The 17,981-nt window shown below is 41.4% G+C and overlaps 5 protein-coding genes and 1 non-coding gene across 6 annotated transcripts; 5 read left to right on the forward strand and 1 right to left on the reverse strand.

The window, feature by feature from the left end:
- The first annotated feature begins 1,702 nt into the window (after nucleotides 1–1,702).
- Nucleotides 1,703–9,183, forward strand: LOC145705802 (uncharacterized). The gene is made up of 9 exons (XM_081783296.1): nucleotides 1,703–1,765; nucleotides 4,919–5,076; nucleotides 5,126–5,277; nucleotides 5,425–5,604; nucleotides 5,656–6,003; nucleotides 6,051–6,187; nucleotides 6,228–6,346; nucleotides 6,416–6,667; nucleotides 6,725–9,183. The coding sequence occupies exons 1-9, from the start codon at nucleotides 1,729–1,731 to the stop codon at nucleotides 6,842–6,844; spliced, it is 1,503 nt and encodes a 500-aa protein (XP_081639422.1). The 5' UTR covers nucleotides 1,703–1,728; the 3' UTR covers nucleotides 6,845–9,183.
- Nucleotides 9,184–9,246: 63 nt separating this feature from the next.
- On the forward strand, nucleotides 9,247–11,335 carry LOC145702139 (N6-Methyl-AMP deaminase-like). Its single transcript, XM_081779347.1, has 9 exons — nucleotides 9,247–9,308; nucleotides 9,518–9,587; nucleotides 9,670–9,773; nucleotides 10,207–10,348; nucleotides 10,392–10,483; nucleotides 10,542–10,561; nucleotides 10,652–10,710; nucleotides 10,774–10,867; nucleotides 11,113–11,335. Exons 1-9 carry the CDS (start codon nucleotides 9,297–9,299, stop codon nucleotides 11,333–11,335), a joined length of 816 nt encoding a protein of 271 aa, XP_081635473.1. The 5' UTR covers nucleotides 9,247–9,296.
- Nucleotides 11,336–11,436: 101 nt separating this feature from the next.
- Nucleotides 11,437–12,815, forward strand: LOC145703052 (nicotinamide/nicotinic acid mononucleotide adenylyltransferase 1-like). The gene is made up of 4 exons (XM_081780364.1): nucleotides 11,437–11,848; nucleotides 12,028–12,198; nucleotides 12,277–12,373; nucleotides 12,546–12,815. The coding sequence occupies exons 1-4, from the start codon at nucleotides 11,683–11,685 to the stop codon at nucleotides 12,808–12,810; spliced, it is 699 nt and encodes a 232-aa protein (XP_081636490.1). The 5' UTR covers nucleotides 11,437–11,682; the 3' UTR covers nucleotides 12,811–12,815.
- A 10-nt stretch (nucleotides 12,816–12,825) lies between these two features.
- LOC145703053 (cysteine-rich DPF motif domain-containing protein 1-like) lies at nucleotides 12,826–13,767 on the forward strand. Its single transcript, XM_081780365.1, has 5 exons — nucleotides 12,826–13,018; nucleotides 13,086–13,180; nucleotides 13,226–13,283; nucleotides 13,502–13,559; nucleotides 13,629–13,767. The coding sequence occupies exons 1-5, from the start codon at nucleotides 12,852–12,854 to the stop codon at nucleotides 13,716–13,718; spliced, it is 468 nt and encodes a 155-aa protein (XP_081636491.1). The 5' UTR covers nucleotides 12,826–12,851; the 3' UTR covers nucleotides 13,719–13,767.
- On the reverse strand, nucleotides 13,719–13,791 carry TRNAR-ACG (transfer RNA arginine (anticodon ACG)). Its single transcript has one exon. It is a non-coding gene; the product is annotated as a tRNA-Arg (tRNA).
- A 216-nt stretch (nucleotides 13,792–14,007) lies between these two features.
- LOC145703051 (T-complex protein 11-like protein 2) lies at nucleotides 14,008–16,487 on the forward strand. Its single transcript, XM_081780363.1, has 8 exons — nucleotides 14,008–14,149; nucleotides 14,493–14,726; nucleotides 14,800–15,109; nucleotides 15,158–15,344; nucleotides 15,392–15,544; nucleotides 15,589–15,768; nucleotides 16,023–16,325; nucleotides 16,367–16,487. Exons 1-8 carry the CDS (start codon nucleotides 14,097–14,099, stop codon nucleotides 16,411–16,413), a joined length of 1,467 nt encoding a protein of 488 aa, XP_081636489.1. The 5' UTR covers nucleotides 14,008–14,096; the 3' UTR covers nucleotides 16,414–16,487.
- The last annotated feature ends 1,494 nt before the right edge of the window (nucleotides 16,488–17,981 follow it).

Consider the following 17,981-nt stretch of genomic DNA (forward strand, 5'->3'; position numbering starts at 1 on the left):
CCACAAGAAGATCAAGCAGAAAACAGCACGAATCAAAATTCGGCAAGCAACGAGATCGAAGAAGAGCTCGCCAAGGTCCTGCAAGAAGCGAAGATTGCATCCGCCAGTGACGTAGAAAAGGCACGGGCTCAAAAAACGGTCCATTGATTAGGGTTTTGGGAATCTAAGGGGACGACCGATAGTTTATGGGAGACAGTCCCTTTAATAGGGGGTCTTCAAGGAACTAGAGGGGGTGTATCTTTAAGAGTTCATTCTGGGATCAAGGGAAAATTCTCTTTGTGACCGACTTGAACCGAGCTCTATCTGCTTGATAAAGATGTGAGAATCTCCCAGAAAGTCTTGGTGGCCGAGACGCACTCGAAAGTGCAGATAATTGAGAATATTGGCGTTTTTTCGCGCGTACAAGACGCCTTTATCGAGTGTTAATCTGAGCCCGTCTGCGAGACCGATCACACAGAACAACCCTCTCAGGTTAGCGAGGAGCAGCCAGTGTCAGAGACGGGTCCACAATCGCGCCCGATAAGCGCAGAGGCCACGGGAGGTGAAAGTGGAGAAATTGTTGAGCAAGCAACGAACGGACAAGAAGAGAAGTCCGAGTCCGAGAATCAACACGATCAGGATCTTGAAATTAAAAATCGAAAAATCGAAGAAACAACCCAATCCGCCGAAAACGACACGAACCAAACACAGGCAGAAAACATCCAAACAGAAGAAACAGTCGAAAGCAAGTCCTTAGAAGATGAGTCTGAAACGCCCAAGGCTGCTGATGCGACGATCTCTTCAGCGGAAGAAAAAAATGACACTAAAATTGAAGAAAAGAGCCCTCCAGTAGAAGAAAAATCTGGAGCTGTCGAAGAAAATCAAGCCACCGAGGAAGAAGTCGTCGAGAAAAATGATGCTTCCGAGGAAGAAAATACTAAAAATAGCAAAATCGAGGACGAAACCAATATTGAGCCCGCAGCATGTGAAAACAAGGAAGAAAAAGCGCAAGAACCAAGCGAAGTGACCGAGGAAAGTAAAGAGCCTGTGCAATCAGAAGAAACGAAAGAAGAAATTTCAAACAAGGACGAAAGCAGCAGCTCGCCAGAAGTTAAAAAAGAAGATAATAAAATTGAAACTGAAACTACTATTAGCTCGGCGTGAAAAAAAACTGCTCATTTTTCGTTCTTTTATATTTCTTGTATTTTGAGTTCTTTCTTTTAGAATTTCGTTTATTATATATTTTCTAGGAATAAATATTAAAACCAATTATAAAGATAAATAAAAAATAGAGTTCCTTCAACAATTATTATTTCCCTTTCCTTCTCATCTTTTTCAATTAAATTATCTATTAAATTTTCCCGATATCAATGTGATCTCCTTATTTCCTGCATTTAAGACTTTTTCTGTCCACTTATAACCCTAAACTAAAGTAGCAGAAAGTAAATTCCGAAGCATGAATTTGAAATTTCTTCTTTAGGCCCTCATGTTTTCCATTTATCACCCAGTCACTCTCTCTTTTATCCCGTTTAAAAAAATAATCTCGTTTCAATTATTGGCGTATTAAAAAACAGCTCACTCTGTCCAAAAACAACAAAAAAAAGTTACAGTTATTGAACATTTAAAAAAGCAACAATAGATCTTCCCCTAAGAGTGTCTCTCTTGGAGTACTATTTTTTCATAAAATAAGATCAACCAAAATTAAGGACTCTCCGTAAAGAAATTTGTTTTTAGGGGGGGTATGTAACGATGTCCTTGCTGCTGAATCCCCTCGAATATAATCCAGGTAAGCGCTTTTGTCAGAATTGGAATTAGAAATCTTCTGTTTTTGAGTTTATTCAAGCGAATACTGAATTAACTTGACTAGAGTTATTAAAATCAAAAGCGTAGATGATCCATGAATAGATTCATAAGATAAGATCAGATTAGTCAAGAACTTTCTGACAGAAAGAAGTTTGAAAAAAGTTACATAACAAATGAGTAGCAAGGTCACTTTATTTTGAAATGCATGTCAGTTGCAAATAGACTGACCAAACTTTCTCCCCTGCCCAAGTTTTTACGAGTCTCAGTTTGAACTTTGTGCTAACTCATTATTTCCCTATTCGCAAATTAAATATCGCTGTGGTGTGATATTTCCCCGAACTTGCAATTTCAACTGTAAATCATAAGAGAAAAAGGCCATAAGAAAAAACAACAAAGAGGGCAGTTTTTGTTGTTTGGTCGTTAGTCCATTTTCCGTGTTATCAATTTTACGAGAAAGTAAAAAGTGATCAATTTTCGATTGTCTGATTATTTATGACTTTGGTCGAGGGCTGGTTACTCCAGCACACTTTATTTTAATCCACAGGCGAGCTGAATTTGTGGTTAATCGAGTGAATGATGATTGGCAATGGTCATCATTGGAGGAAGGGCGCATTTCCGGAGTCCGGAAATCAAGGATTTTTGGACTGGAATCGATGATGTTCGAATTGATTTTTTTATTTGACGGAAACTGAGATTGTTACTCCACCACGTTGTTGGAGGAGCAGCACCACACCAGCACCAGTCAGTTGTTGGCTTTGTGCCATAAGCTGAGGCAGTGGTGTCTCTAAACGAGGTGGCTAGTGGTGGCTGGGGTTGAATTATATCCGTGCCAGCGCTGAGTATGACATTGAGCGTGTTGTGGCTGGCTGGTGGTGGAGGTGGCGCGCCCCGAGGCGCCAAAACTCTGTGTCCCTTCTAACATTTTTGGCATCGAGCATCGAGGTGCGTCGCCTCTGCTGCTTATGTAACCTCGGTCTGTGACAAACAGTGTCAATCGTACACGCAGATCGACACACGTCCTGGCGCGCTCCTTTAGATCGCCAGCCACACTCTTAACGACTCGATATTGCCACGTGAAATAAGACGAGCACGCGTTCAAGCAACTTGCCACCAAGCTCCTCCCAAGCCAACCTCAGAGAGACTTAAATGCCCAATCCCTTTTCTTTTCCAATCCAAGAGAGCTAACTTTGAAGAGATTATTTTAAACAAGAAAACTTCTGCAGAAGAAAATGATTCTAGGTAAATCCACTTTCCTTTTTTTGACCTGCGCGCCTTCGCCCGTGTTAATCTTTCTAAAGGGGCTTATCGCAAGAAGGCGAAAATTCGTGGCCAAGTTCATGATCTTCTTTTTATTTGAATTCGTGGAGGAGGGGGAAAAAAGTTACCTTGGGAAAGAGCTCGTATCGAATTTGGAATCTTTTGATTGGAAGAGTAAATAGGAAGAGTCTTTGTTGATTTCCAAAAAAGTTCATTTGCCTTAGTTGAAAAAGTTTTTTTTGACTAGTCAATTTTTAACGGCTTCATACTGTGTTGATTATTATGAGGATTGAAGCTTCGGGCGTGGCAATGTATTCAAACGAGATTCAAGCTGTTTTGTTGAATATATTTTATCACATCTTGCAACAATCTGGGACCACTTTTTTCAGGAAATGAATCTATTAATTGATCAAGGCCTTATTATCGATTTTTTATTCATGCGTTTGCGTAACCCAAATTAGGTTGAAATTGGAATAAAGAAAGTTTCTCTTTTTGCTTGAATTACGTAGAAAACTGTCCCAGTAAAGTTTTACTGTTCCATAAAGTGGCAGTTTATCACTCTGACAGTCTTGCCAATCTTTGCCTTCTTGAATGAAGAATATCCGAGTTTGTCTTTTGAGAGAATTTTTCCAAGTGAACTTTTTTAGACACAACGCTCCCGAGGGCCTGGCCAATTCGGAGAAGTCGATTGATTTCGTAAATATTGGTCTGGTTTATGAGCTCATTAAGAATTGCCAAATGGAACCATTCATTGGCCAGAGTGGCCCACTGATTAGCAATTAGGAGGGAGGAAAAGAAACACGGAGTTAATAAATGAGGGTATAAGATATCCTCAGATTTATAATTCTTTTACTGCGGGGCATGTTAGTACAAAGGACGCATCGTTTTTGCTTGCCATGGTGGTTTTTGTAAAAGATTGATGACTGTTATGTAATAGGGTGAGTCAAGTGTAGAAATAGAAGGTCTAAGAGAAAGCTGATGGAATAAAAGTGAGTTAGAATTATATTCTGTCGAAGGCTATTTAAAAAAGCTCTAATTCAAGGTGGCTTCTTTGTCAATTTAAGACTCTGCTCGTTTCCTGTACGTGATGTTCTTCAGGGCAAGGAACGAGCGTTTGATTGATTAGCCTGAGTTTCAGACAAATTTAAGAATCTTTAGTGCGCGTGGACTTTATTTTGAAATTCGCTGTAATCCTTTCGACAGAGAAGGATATATGTAGATGAGGAGGGCGTCATCGTCCTGGCTCTCTCCAGATGATGTCGCTCTATGAATCTGTTATTTGTTTTGTCAGAAGGGCCAGCTAGAGCTCAGACGATACTAACTTTCAGTTTGAAAATGGTCACCGATCAGAATGATAACATTAAAATAATCGACCCCTATTACAATAAAGAGTTAGAAGCGTTGTATTATGAGCGGCAAAAATGGGATGCGATCGTAGAAATGATGTCCCCGGATCCGTGCGATCCTTACATCACCTCTTCTGGTAATTAATCCAATAGAAGTATTGATTTTATTAGAAAAGAAAATACTAGCGGGCGGAAAACTGGGTCAAGTTCATTTTTGTTTTCATCTTATTTTTACTCTGGCTCTTTATTAGTTTTATGTCATTGTTTTTTTTCAAAATCATGGAAAAAGGAAAAGGTAACTGATAAGACTTATTTCGTGCTCGAACTCACTAAGTCCAAAATAAACAAGGGAATTTCCTTTTTCAGTGATCTGAAGTCAACACACTGAGTTGAAATGAAGTTTGACTCTCATGTTTGTCCTGTGAGTGAACACGATTTTTTTAGAGGAAATAGAAAAAAAAGTAAAAATTGGAAAGCTCAACTTCAAATATTTTTCATTAGCAGACTATTGAACTAACTGTGAATCTGTTCAGTCGAAGGGGAAATGGATCGTCTTCGTATAATGACCACAGATCTCAATTCTTACCCGATGGACGACATCAAGACTGAGCCGCACATTTTGATCAAGCAAGAATGTCAGCAATCGCAACAGTCGTTTTTCGTCAAATCCGAGATCCAGGACTACGACGAGGTGAGTCCGAGCAAACAAATAGCCAACGTTGCGTAACATTCGAGCCAAGGTCAACATCTTGCCTGCGCACACTCCACCAACGCCGCCCGAAGACGTTTCCCTGCCAGTTGTCGGATCCAACACCAAATACATCAGCGGCTCCTCGACCCCTCAGACCCCGGTTTACGAATGTAGCCTTTACGTCCGAGGGGAAGTGTCAATGTAAGTCCTTCTTTCGAAGCCCTGAAATCAACGAGGACTCATCTCAAAGTCAAAATCCCCTCCGACTTTTTTGACGTCAAAGCCCGCTTTCTATTCACATATTCCATCGGAATCTGCCAGCGCTTAGTTTAACATTCGTTTCTTCAGGATTGAAAAAGTGGAATTTTTTACGAATCCAAACTGCCCGAATCCCAGTTACACGAAGGACTACCCCCCTTTCGAGATGACCGAAAGAATCACTCAAAACAAAGAAGTCACCGTCCGCCTGTTCTTCAAGACGGATGCGAGCTTCTGCCCCACAGTTCGTCTCCCAGTCAAAGTCGATAGGTGAGTCCCAGATCGATAAAGAGACTCCTCTCGTAACTCATCCTCCTTTAGCACGAATAGCGGCTACATCCACGGCGGAGTCGAAGTGCCAGTAGAGATCCCCGGCAGCCAGCAAAACGAAATGAAGGACAAGAAGATCGCCGAAATCGCTAAATGGCTCGAGCAGGACAAGATGGACGACACGTCGCCCATTCTCAACCAGGACATCAAGCAAGAGCCCATGCAGACGATCTTCTTGCAGAACACGCCGACCATCAACGCCGCGCCGAGCAACACGACGATGCACACGATCACTGGCACGAACGGCGCGCTCTGGAAAACCTCCTCCGCACCTGCTAGTCCGCTGAGCCAAGTGACGACGCCAATAGACAATACGAGAACACGATCTGCCTCATCAAGGTGAGCCAGTGCATTCTTTCCTATTTTTCCTAATTAAAAATTCGCAGCCCGACTGCCCGGTCACAGACTGTCCTACCAAATCCGTGCTGCCGCATCCAACATTCGTCCTTTCCCTCCCAAGACGATAACGTGCCCTCCGTTCGCCCCATTGTCGAAGGAGAACCTACCTACAAACGCCGTCCTGGTAAAGATTCTCGAATAAGCAATCCCTAACTAAAGTTTAGGCCCGATCAATCTGATCCCTGCAAACCCTCCGAAATTCACGCCGATCTCAGTTGCCGACAATCGCACTATCTTGCACACGATTAACTCCATCCCCAGTGATCGTGTTCACACAGATCAGGTACAGAATTGTTCATAAAAGCCAATTTCGAATCATCTTGTTCAAATTTCTAACCGGGCTTGTTTTTAGATCAGCACCATCGGCATCGAGTCGCTGCCCACGATCACCCTGTCCGAACAGCCTCAACAACCGCAGCAGATCTTTTTGACGAGCCAGAACGTCTCGCCAAAAGTGTCGCAAGTGAGGATCATCAACGATGCTGTCCCAACCATACACAGTACTTCGCTCAAACCCGAGTTCTTCGTCACTCGCACAAACGATGTTGATTCCAACACGACAGAGATCACCGTCGGCCCTCCTCAAACCATTACACAAGACAACGTAAGTCTCTTTTGCTTGAGAGAGTTAGTTAATTCAACACAATTAAATCTGATTCAGGATCATTTGCGAAACCAGCGATCTGGGCGAAAATGTAGAAAAGTGTACGGCGTCAGCAACCGATCGATGTGGTGCACCGCTTGCCGGTGGAAAAAAGCATGCAGGCGATTTCCATCGTAGGGAGAAATCGGGCTTCATTATCAAAAAAAATTAGTAATTATATTCCAGAGAATCACTCTTCTCTTCTTTCCCTTCTTAGTATCAAAGTGGGATAGATCGTTTTTGCCTCTTTCACTTATTTCTCTTCAAGAAATCGTGTACTCTGCCTGCAAGTGTAACAAATTTTGCTCAGAATCGACCTGAAAAGAACCCACTACTCGATTCCTATTCTACTATCTAATTATTACTATTATTTGGTACAGCTTCGGTACGAATTTGGCCGTTTTCGAAATCGCTTATTAAATCTTTCCTTCTTTAGAAAAAAAATACCGTAAAATCGCATTTAGGGGAGATCTAACTAAATCTTTCTCAAAATCCCTGACAGATATATTTATTAGTAATTTATATATATATAAAGAATTTTGTAAAAACCTACCAGGTGGTGATCGGTGCGTAGGCGAACCCCAAATGGTCAGATCCCCGCTGGGGCGACCCCGAACCCGCCGGGGTTGTTTCGAGCCACTGGCTTTTTATTAATTATTTAATTCCCGTATTGCGCCCGATCCGATGCTCATTCTTAGGTCGTTTATGTATCCGGCTTTTACCAAGAGCCAAAAAGAGACATCACTGAAAAGATATTTACAGATGTACAGTTACTTGTCGTCAAACTTTACTAGGTGTATCAATGGGTAGTTTAGGATATTTCAATTTGAAGTAGAGTAATTTATTTTGCTCTTCTTCTTCCCGGCAGCATAGAATCATCCCTATTTATCCTGAAAAAACTTTAAAGTAAAATTTGGACCAAGCGAGAAAGAATACGGATTAGTTACTAAGATATTAGGGCTGATTACATGAAACAACGTCACAGAAACCTCGTTCTTTTGCCGTCGTTCTTGGCTCAAGATTTTTGAATTCAAGAGCGCTATTTTCCGAGGTCAGAGTTTTCTCAATTGTCCGGTAAAATACGCAGAGTTCGGAACAGAGCAGCTGCTTTTATTATTTTCTCACGTCCGCACTCTGCGTACGTGACTGGACACTATCAAGCTCCCGCTCTGTAGGAAATCCTCGCCTCGAAAAATATCGAATCTTGCCCGACTCCGCCAGAACGCGGCACCCTCACAGTATCATATCTGTGTGTACAGTGATTCCTACAAAACATACTTTTGTAAACTGGCTGCTCAGTCTTAAAAAAAATGTTCAAGGAGCGCCAAACAAAACTCTTTAAAATTTGAGGTGAATATTATAACCAAAAAACATATCATATTTCTACTCTTTTTAAAAACAAACCGACTCTCTCTTTGTTCAACTCACGAAACATATATTCACCTTGCGTTGGAACGACTGAAAAAGGCTCGTAGCTACTTTATACAGTAAACTTTCAAAAACGAAAAGAATCGATGCTTGTAATTCTGAGCCGACCCTTGTTTCTACGGACAACAAATTTATTTTAAACCCGACTGTTCATAGAACTTGTCAAAGAGGAACACAGATGCGCGTCATTTTCGGTGTTTTCTTCCTCTAAAAAATCATTTCTGGAGGAAGAAAGTATCTCCGAAGATGACGCGCATCTGCGCTTCTCTCTGACAAGTTCTAGGAGCTTTTTTCCACCGAGGGAATTTCTCTCGGCTGGAAAAAAGCTCCATGAATAACCCGCTATCTAAAGTCGGACCATCTTTTCTTCAATTTAATCTGTCCCGACCCGGGCGGTTTCCTTACAAAAAAAAGCATCGATGATTTTTCAAACCAACACGCAAAAAAATTGGCCCTCTACTCATTTGTTCCCCGACTCATTCCTCCTACAGATCCATCCACATTCTTGTTGTCTACACAGCCTTTGAAGGAGTTGCAACGCGAGTCGTTCAGCTGCGCTGGCGTCAGTGCTAGATTTGTTATTTTTATTATTTCCCATCAAAAAGTTCGCGTACCTCTACCTTATCAATTTCATAAAATATTTATTAATTTGTATATTTCAATGATAAAAATAATAATATTTGATCCTCTTTAAGTTCCCACTCCTAGTTTCTCCAAGATCTTTTATTTATACTTTCTCCTTTTATTTTTATTCACATTTATTACTACTGGTATTATCCTGTCCTTTCTTACTTTTCTTAATTTAGCGGCCGCAAAATATTATTTTGCCGGTCCGTCCAGCTAGTTCTGGTTTAGTTAAAATGTATTTACCTTAGGACACGCGTCCGGTTAAAATACTCACCTGTCGATTTTCCTCGAATCTTGGCAAAAGTATTAAAACAAAAACAAAAAACAAACAGTTAAAAAACTGCCTTTGCCACTATTTTCCGATAGGTTTGAAATTTAAAGATTCTGCTCGGCTGGATTACTGTTCGATTTACGTAATAAAATTGCGTTGAACTCGGAAACAAAACAAAAAAAAAAACAAAACAAAGTGTTGTTTATTCGTTGTTTGATCGTTGTTGTTATAGATTGCAAATTGCATTACAGAAAGAGTGAAAGGATGAGAATGGAGGCTGGGCTCGGCAATCTGTGTAGAAAAACTGAGTCAGGGTTCTGAAAGGGTTAAATGAAAAGCCGCGTTTTTATTAACGAAGCCGCAGAAAATACCAATTCCAAGCTTTGCGGCTTCGTTCATAAAAAATCCGCTACGCGGCTTTTCATTCAGCTCTTTCAGACCCCTAACTCAGGCTGTTTACACAGGTTCCCGAGCCCAGTCTGGAGGAGTTACCAAAGGTCGAGCTGCATGCGCACCTTAACGGCAGCCTCAGTCAAAATACCATATGTAAATTGGCAGGAAGCGTTGTAAATTGCAGAAATAGATAGATTTAGAACCAACTTTCTCTTGTAGGAAAAATATTTATACAACTTGCAAACAGAGTTAAAAGGCTGCAGACCACCAGATTTTCAAATAAAAGAAGGAGAAGCAATCGACCTGGAAAACGTTTTTGATGTGTTCAAGGCAGTTCAAGGATCAGGAGTTCGAAAGTAGCGGCCCGAGTGGCAGATATTGAGTTGAGCAAGTGTTGATCCTCAGTGCTAGAATTGACGGACTCGGCAGAAGCGGTCGAGTTGGCTGCGTTTTTGACAGCGAGGGAGTTCGCGGAAGATGGTGTCAAGTATCTGGAGTTAAGTCACAGTCGGAATTCATCTCTGTCTTCTCCTGAATATATGATTTTACTTTTGACACCTTTATTTCTTCATCCTTCGCAGAAGTGTTGAATTCTTTCCTAAGATCTACGCCAAGAGGAAAGTGGTACGTTGAAGCTGTTTTGGAAGGGTTAGAAAATTAAGATTTTGGAACAATTCGAGTTCAAATATGACTTGAATAGAGACAACCTTAACCGTCATCCTTATCCCTTACCTATATAATATATCTATAATATCTATAATAATATCTAACTTATCTAAAGCGTGGAATCGAAAAAGCTGAACAAGGTCATCCCAAAATACAAGTTCGTTTCCTCCTCTCAATCGATAGAGCACGCGGGGTCGAGCATGTACAAGCCGTGCTAAGGTTACTCGATGAATTCAGCACGCATAAATATGTAGTAGGTGCGTATTAAAAGCATTGATCAAGAAGCGTAAATCCGATCAGGCATCGATGTATCAGGAAATCCAGCAAAAGGAGCTGACGCTCAAGATGCTATTGTCAAGTGTTTGGAAGAGGTGAAAGCTGGAGGAAGATTTAAGGGGGTATCAGACGAAAATAAAGCTATAGGACTGATGATGTTTGATATCCTTGTTGAAGATAGCCGCTCATCTAGGGTAGGTGCATGTTTATTCGGAAATTCTTGCGAGAGAAATTATTGTGAGAATTTATTTGTTACAATATAATATGGTAAGCACTCAATTAAGTGAGAGCGAAGATTCCCTGCTCGATGCTGAGAGCCTGCTACGCCTTACAGACCGAATTGGTAAGACTGTCGAAATTTTATAAGCGAGGGAAACTTTTTAATTTTATCTACTGAATTTCCCAGGCCACGGTACATTTATTGTTGGCGATTCGAAGCTAATGGATCTTGCGCGTGACAAACCCTTTGAGCTCTGTCTCACTTCCAATATCATCAACAGGTTTATACTTAAGGGACCACCCGCACCGAGCTCGCGCCGCTTTTCAAAAGCGCAGAACTATTCCTTATCTTCCTCAATTTTTTATAAATTTATCAGATCAAGTTATTTGAAATTCTTTTTTATTAATCTTTTCAAATAAGTTCATTTATAATCGTTTAATCATGTGATTACATCACTCACCCAGATTTTATTCAATAATCCTATCCGACGAAATTGAATCAACATAAAGTTTCTAACTCCTTTAGGACACGGGATTCCTACGAGACCCATCATTTCGGTGATTTATTCAAGCTGAACCACCCGCTTTGCATCTGCACAGACGACAAGGGTTTATTCGGAGCATCATTGTCTGACGAATACAGAAATATTGAACGCGCCTTCAAATTGGGGAAGAAGACTCTTTTCGATATCTCAAAGAAAGCTATAGAAAAACGGGTTGCGAAAGATTTCATAAACTTAAGTTCATAAATCAGCTGGCAACGGTTGACTTGAGCAGCCTTTGTCCTCCTTGATTTCAATTCAAAAGCTCTGATTTATGAATTTTAATCCTGGCTACCGTTTCCAGGGCAAGCTGTGGAATTTGCTTTAATCCATTTAACAACCCTGAAAGAGTATATTTTCGACGAATCTGCGAAAACTGCCCTTTACTCGATTTTCGACGAGTTCGAATCTGTTCATTTTTAGAGAATATTTTGCCTTTTCTTTTTATGAAAAAGTTCGACATCCGCTCTTTTGTTCTGTAAGAAAAAAAATGACTCAATTTCGAATTTATTTAATGAATTCCCTTTGCTAGTTAGTTTTCAGATAAAAGAGCAATGAGCAAAAAAGTGACGCTTTTGCAATGCGGAAGCTTCAATCCGCCGCACCTGATGCATTTGCGCAGCCAGGAGCTGGCGAAAATCCACTTGGAGAAGCTTCAACGCACCGTGATTGCCGGCTGGATGTCGCCGGTATCAGATGGTTACAAGAAGACGGGATTAGGTAAATATTTCGACTCGAGCCATGTGAGCGCTCATACGTGAGCTTGTCGACTTTCTCAAGCCCGGCGAGCGCGACATGGGAACTTTGATTATGGATAAAACTAATTAAATTCATATTCTTTCTGTTTATTTTGAAAATATTTTCGAAAAGTCTATTTTTTAATAATTGAGTTTCCGTAGTTTCCTCAAAGCATCGCATCGAAATGCTAAAACGCGCGACCAGGGATTCAAACTGGATCAAGGTCTCCACCTGGGAAGCGGACAAACCCGAATGGACCCCGACAGCTGAAGTTGTTCAATTTCATGTGGAAAAGTCAAAGGAAGAATTTGACGCGCAAACTTATCTTTTACGTAAGCGACAGTTTTAAGTTTTGAGTTCTAAGAGGATTTTTTTCAAATCATATTTTGCAAAGCTTTTGTAAATTTCAGTCGGCGGCGATGCATTTGCGAGCTTTAATCGACCAAATCTATGGACTGATTCGGATGTAGAAATGATTGCTTCAAATGGCATTATCGTTATTGCAAGGTACTAATGCTTTTTTAATGCGGTAAAAGCTTTATGAGAGCCCCTCAAATAGACAATTTCAAAATTTGTTCAAAATTCCCCGTGGATTTGAATGTGGCACCCGCTCTCGCCTTTGCCATTGAGCAAGAACAATGAAATTAAGGAAGAACTTCAAGTTGAACTTTTCTTTTAGAGAAGGAAGCAATGTCGAAAATGTCATCAATGAAAATAAGATTCTGAGTCAATACAAAAGTAATATCGAAGTTGTCGATCCCGGAATCGTAAATGGCCTTTCTTCGACTTACATTCGCCAGCTGCTGAGGCAGAAGCAGTCGATAAAATATTTGGTCCCGGAAGAATTGAGAAAGTACTTGGAAGAGAATGAAATTTACTCGTCCGAGTCTGAGTGTTCCAATAAAGATACAGTTCTTGCGCCTCTTCAGATGTACACTAAATAAAACGAATGTAAATATGGCCTCATTTCCATTATCGTAGAAAGATGAATGAGCATGATGATCGCGTCCCTCACTCATCGGGAATTACTGAGGCCTCAGAAAATCTGGTCGGAACGGGGCGAGTTTTGGACGAATTCTCGTGCGATATTTGTGGAATGTCAGCGCCATACGAAGTTTATGACGACAGACCTCCGAAAAGAGGAGTCACCAGGTAATGTCCTGAATAAAATTATAGGGCTAAAAATATACAGCAAATGATCATTCAATTCCGTAAAAAGGACGATTCGATACCGAGAAAAATGTTACATTATGCAGGATCCATTCCGACCCCCTTCCGAAAGACTTCCGTTAGTCGTCGGAGCTCCTTGCAGCGGTAAGTGGCCTCGGGAGCGTTCAATTTGAATCTAGAATTTTCCAGAATGCGACCGAAAGATGGTTTGTATGGAGTGCTCACTTTTCTTCAGTCGAAGATTTTGGTAAGCAACTTTTTCAAAACGAGGGGAAATTGAAGAGAGAAATGAGCACTGGGAGAAGGAGTTCGTTCTTGTAGATATAGAAGTAGCTAAAGGTAGAGGATCAAGCTGGCTGGAATTCGGTGACTGTTTCCTTGACCATTTCCTGAGTGGAAGGGCTTATGTTTAGCCTCCCCTTAGATACAAATCCGGGATTAAACTCCTCTAACTCCATGTTTTAGCATCAAGTGTGTGCGTAGATACGAATCCGAATTTCCACACCAACTGGGCAAAGAAATCAAGGAAGAGTTCATGTCAGAATAAGTGCGTTTTCTTCCGTTTTCAAAGGATAGAGCTGAACTCAAACGAAAGAAATTGAAAGACCACTACGAAAAAGTGAAGGAACAGTCGAAGATCGACAAGATCGAAGCGAGTAGATCTGGGAAGTCCAAAAAGTAGCGATCTTGCCAGGACTCGAACCTGGAATCTTCTGCTCCGTAGGCAGACGCGTTATCCATTGCGCCACAAGACCACCTGGTGGAGCCGCCAGAGGTGGCGTTTACCAAACTGTACATTGGCTTCTCTTTCCTGCCATCCCTTTTTTGCTCTTTTGTTTCTCCTCGCGGAGGCGCGCCGCGTTGGCCACCTGCCAACATGTTGACCCAGTGACACTGCTCGTATGATTTCACGCTTCACTTGTCGTACCTTTTTTCTTCCTGACCAATTTGCCCTCTTTACAACGCTGGTCATTGTCGCCAAACCAAACGAAAGAGACAAATCAATAAGCGATTCTTTTTTCAGAAGGCAGATTTTTGGAAATAATAAGAGAAGAAACTCATGCCGCCCGGGAGCGAGAAGGAAAGAGACGTTTTTGACCATGGAGATGATGGGTATGTACAGAGAAAATTTCAGGACACGTCCAGTAGTGCCCTATTTTAGCCTGGGCTTGGTTACCTGTGTCGGAGTCAGGTTCTGAATTGCCTTAATGAAAAGCCGCATAGAAAAAGAACGCGGCTTTTCATTCAATCTCTTCAGAATCTGACTCAGGTTTTCTACACAGGTTGCCAAGCCCAGTATTTTGCGATAACACAGAAGATTTCTGGGTTTTACTTACCTGATATTTACATTTATTTTCCGCGAAAAGAAAACCATTTAGGCAGCATAGATAGATACATGTGTCGATGCTACAGTAGCATAATCTCTAAATATAAATTTCCCAACAACTCCTTTTAGAAGAACAACTCTGCCGCCCCTCTTGGAGTCCCTCGCAAAAGGAGAGAAAGACGCGGCGAACATGGTCCTAGCTTACGAGATCTCTGTTAACGACGAGTTTGAATTGGAGAAAGAAGACCCTGCTGAAGATTCCGTGCAAGGGAAGATCAAGTCTACGGTTGAAAAGGCTTTTTGGGATGTCGTCAGGGATAATTTGAAGAATGGGGATGATGAGATGGTTCTTCCAATGATCAGGTAAATTGAAAAAGATCGAAGACTTTCCCCAGCTTTTTCCCAAATTTAACATTTTGACACCTTTATTTTTCAGAGAAATTCGCGAGCAAATCCTCACCTTCCTGGCGCCCAATTCTGGAACACGGGAGCGCATCAAAGGTCAAATTGACATCGAGCTGATCGAGCAGCAAATCAACCAAGGAACGATCGACTACGGCGAGCTCTTCGGCGGGTTAATTACCTTACTTGGCCAGTTGTGCTCGCCAGCGCGCGATGGACTTGTGGAAAAAGCGAAGAAGGAGACAGATCATGTCTCGCAGATGGCACACATAACCAATTTACTCCGGCTCATGCGAATCGACATGACTAACTACGCTATCAGACAAATTCGGCCTACCATTCAGGTATTCATTTTCCATAACAAATGATGCGCAAATACGGAATTTATTCAGAAACAACACGTGCAACTCCAGCGCGAAAATTTCACCAAATGGGCTCAAGGTCGCGGAGACGATGCAACCAGATTGACGGTCAAATGGCTTCGGAATGGAATACTGGAACTTTCCCGCGCCGGCATAGAGCCAAAGCCTTTCGATATCTTGCGAAAGTGTTACTGCCTTACTTTGGGAACCATGGACGGTGAGAAAAATTTGGATTCGGCAGCTGTGATTTATAATCGGTTTTAGTGAAAGAATGGCCAGAAACACTTGTGAATGAAGCAGAACGACTGTCGATTATCGGAATCGAGTTAAAGAAAATCCTTCTCATCGCTTCGTCGTTTTTGATCATTGCAGCTGCTGTTCCAAGACCCTACATGTGCGTCAAAAATCAACTCAAAGGTGCTCTCCTTTGAAATCAACCAAAATCTAAAGCAATTTTCAAGTCAAATTAATGCCCATCGCCGCCCGAACAAAACTTGAAGACCTTCCCTTGGCAATCGCTGTCCAAGCTATTGAAGAGCTCAAATCGTTCAACTTGCCTGACGATGTCCAAAATGTGATTCAAGGGCAGATTACCGACCTCAATGATACCCATTCCATCTACAGCCTTCTCCATAAACGAGGTAAAATGACGAAGAATCGATTTCAAAGCGGAAATTTTGAATTAAAAATGATCTTCGGAAACAAATAGTCATCTGAATAATTAATACAGAATAAATTTATAAGTCAGGACTTATGATAGTTTACATAAATAAATTCCGCCTCAGATTTCAATTTACGTCAATTTTTGTGATTCACGCTAAAGCGGAGTTTCTATTTTCTTTTGCAGAATTTTTAATGAAGTTTCCAATAAGCCCTGCCTAATCAATATTTTCAGCGATGGACTTTCTGTCTGAAATCGCAGTTCCATCATCCAACAACGCCCCAGAAACACCCAAAGGTCTATCAAACATTCAAACCGAGCTCGCCCAACTGGCCACCATCTTCGGCCGCGTCTGCGGGATGAACAGAATGGTCTTCGCCGAGTTCTACTGTCATACGATCAAACAGATGTTGGAGGCTAATTCAGGCCCGTTGACGCCTGGAAGGTCGCAGCAAATTGACGATCTAAGTCGATCTCCCGAATCTCCTGCCCGATCGCCTAGAAGCCCTGCGAATTCTGGGTTGACTCCTAGAAAAGGTACGATATAAAAAACCCATCTTTCGGTAAACATTACTAAGAAAAACCCTCTCCAACTCCAGCAAACGACGACCTCGACCTCGACTGACCTCAAAATCAACATCAAACATGTTCCTTTTTCCTTTTTGCCCATATTAAAAATACATTCAACTTATGTGACCATGCAATTCTTTTTCAATGTTTCTAATAAATCAGATATTCTTGTGATAAAAGAAAAGACGTGTTGCTAACAAGCTAACATGCACGTCTTGATAGCTCCGCGTTAGGGTTGTTTTTGCATCATCATTTCTTTATCACTTTTTTGGTTCTTGAAAGAGAGAAGCAGAAAAAGAGAAAGGTGAAGAAGAGATGAAATTAGGACTGGTTGGAAGAAGCTTCAGACGCAGGGCATCTTTGATGAATTATTTGTATTTATGAACAAGCGTAACAACAAAATTTAAATAATTATCCAACATTTTGAAGCTGCAGCTCTCATAATCGCCGCCGTTGATGCGGGAAAAAACAAGGAGCATTTCAAAAGTTTTGCATTAACAATAGTAAATCTCTTAATGGAGTCTGGCGATTTCCACTAATTCATGAAATTCGTAAAAGCGAGAGAACAAAATGGCTGCCGCCTTGCAAAAAGGCATGCAAGAAGCGGATGCTTTAGCGGCGCAGTTTCAGGCGGACCAGGCTGATGTTGGGGAGTTGTACTCCACGGGCTCTCAGGAATTGGTCTTTCTTCTCCATCTGATTTTTGACGGCTACAAATGCAGGTCCATGATTGTCAATAAGAATTTTCGATGGTATAGGCTGGGCTTGTCAACCTGTGTAAATAACCTGACTTAGGTTTAGGTCTCAAAGATCAGTAATGAAAAGCTTCGTAGGCAGAATTTCAATAGATTAAAATGGAGGCTACGCGGCTTTTCATTAACCGTATGCGTCTCGGTCAGAGCACCCCCTGTGCGGCTCGCGGGGGAATTTTTTTCACCCGCCCATCTAGAAGAATTTATGCCTTATTTTACGCGTCTTCGGGGCAAAATGGGCTGACTCTCGTGTTATCAGAGTCTTGGAGACAGATAATCTTCAATTTTTGGTGTTTTTCAGGCGAGCTAGAGACTGTTATGTAACAAATTTCATGTTCTGGAGACGAAAACGCACCAACTTTACGCGCGTTCCTTCGATTTTCTAGACAGATTTCATGTTCTCGAGACAAAAAATGGCCATTTTTGACGGTTTTTTTACAATTTACTCATTGATGGAAAATACCAACATATCATTTTTATTATCTTAGGAGATAGGAAATTTGATATTGATTCTTATTTTTTTGAATTTTTGAATTTGGACCAAAAATGGCCGAGAAATTGGCAAAAAGGGGGCGCGGGGGAAAAAAAGTCCCCCCGCGAGCCGCATACGGTTAATGATCTTTCAAATCTAAACCTAAGTCAGGTTAGGGTTAGGCTTAACCCGAGCCTCTGTCCGTTCACCTTTTTTAGATGAACCTATTCTCAACGAAGTTATTTTTGATTTGGAGCCCTAAAAAGGGCTTCGATGTTTTGTACTCCCGAATTCGGTTCTTCTCAAAATAAATGCTCTCGCGAGTTCGAAAGTCTTCTGTGTCGCCCCCAGCTCGTGATTTTGAAGGACTATTGGAAGATCCTTGACCTCATCACGCGT

The sequence above is a fragment of the Oikopleura dioica genome, chromosome PAR, assembly GCF_907165135.1.
Source record: "Oikopleura dioica chromosome PAR, OKI2018_I68_1.0, whole genome shotgun sequence".
Classification (NCBI taxonomy): Eukaryota; Metazoa; Chordata; class Appendicularia; order Copelata; family Oikopleuridae; genus Oikopleura; species Oikopleura dioica.

Excerpts from the sequence above, each read along its gene's own strand:
- LOC145705802 (XM_081783296.1), top strand. The coding sequence starts at position 1,729 with ATGTCCTTGCTGCTGAATCCCCTCGAATATAATCCAG. Across the intron at positions 5,278-5,424 it reads GTCCGAGGGGAAGTGTCAAT|GATTGAAAAAGTGGAATTTT; the intron begins GTAAGTCCTTCT and ends TCGTTTCTTCAG. Across the intron at positions 5,605-5,655 it reads CTCCCAGTCAAAGTCGATAG|CACGAATAGCGGCTACATCC; the intron begins GTGAGTCCCAGA and ends ATCCTCCTTTAG.
- LOC145703051 (XM_081780363.1), top strand. The coding sequence starts at position 14,097 with ATGCCGCCCGGGAGCGAGAAGGAAAGAGACGTTTTTGACCATGGAGAT. Across the intron at positions 14,150-14,492 it reads TTTGACCATGGAGATGATGG|AAGAACAACTCTGCCGCCCC; the intron begins GTATGTACAGAG and ends AACTCCTTTTAG. Across the intron at positions 14,727-14,799 it reads ATGGTTCTTCCAATGATCAG|AGAAATTCGCGAGCAAATCC; the intron begins GTAAATTGAAAA and ends TTTATTTTTCAG.
- LOC145703052 (XM_081780364.1), top strand. The coding sequence starts at position 11,683 with ATGAGCAAAAAAGTGACGCTTTTGCAATGCGGAAGCTTCAATCCGCCG. Across the intron at positions 12,199-12,276 it reads CGCGCAAACTTATCTTTTAC|TCGGCGGCGATGCATTTGCG; the intron begins GTAAGCGACAGT and ends TGTAAATTTCAG. Across the intron at positions 12,374-12,545 it reads GGCATTATCGTTATTGCAAG|AGAAGGAAGCAATGTCGAAA; the intron begins GTACTAATGCTT and ends CTTTTCTTTTAG.
- LOC145702139 (XM_081779347.1), top strand. Across the intron at positions 9,588-9,669 it reads AAATACCATATGTAAATTGG|CAGAGTTAAAAGGCTGCAGA; the intron begins CAGGAAGCGTTG and ends ACAACTTGCAAA. Across the intron at positions 10,349-10,391 it reads CACGCATAAATATGTAGTAG|GCATCGATGTATCAGGAAAT; the intron begins GTGCGTATTAAA and ends AAATCCGATCAG.
- LOC145703053 (XM_081780365.1), top strand. The coding sequence starts at position 12,852 with ATGAATGAGCATGATGATCGCGTCCCTCACTCATCGGGAATTACTGAG. Across the intron at positions 13,019-13,085 it reads CCGAAAAGAGGAGTCACCAG|GACGATTCGATACCGAGAAA; the intron begins GTAATGTCCTGA and ends TTCCGTAAAAAG. Across the intron at positions 13,560-13,628 it reads ACCAACTGGGCAAAGAAATC|AAGAAATTGAAAGACCACTA; the intron begins AAGGAAGAGTTC and ends GAACTCAAACGA.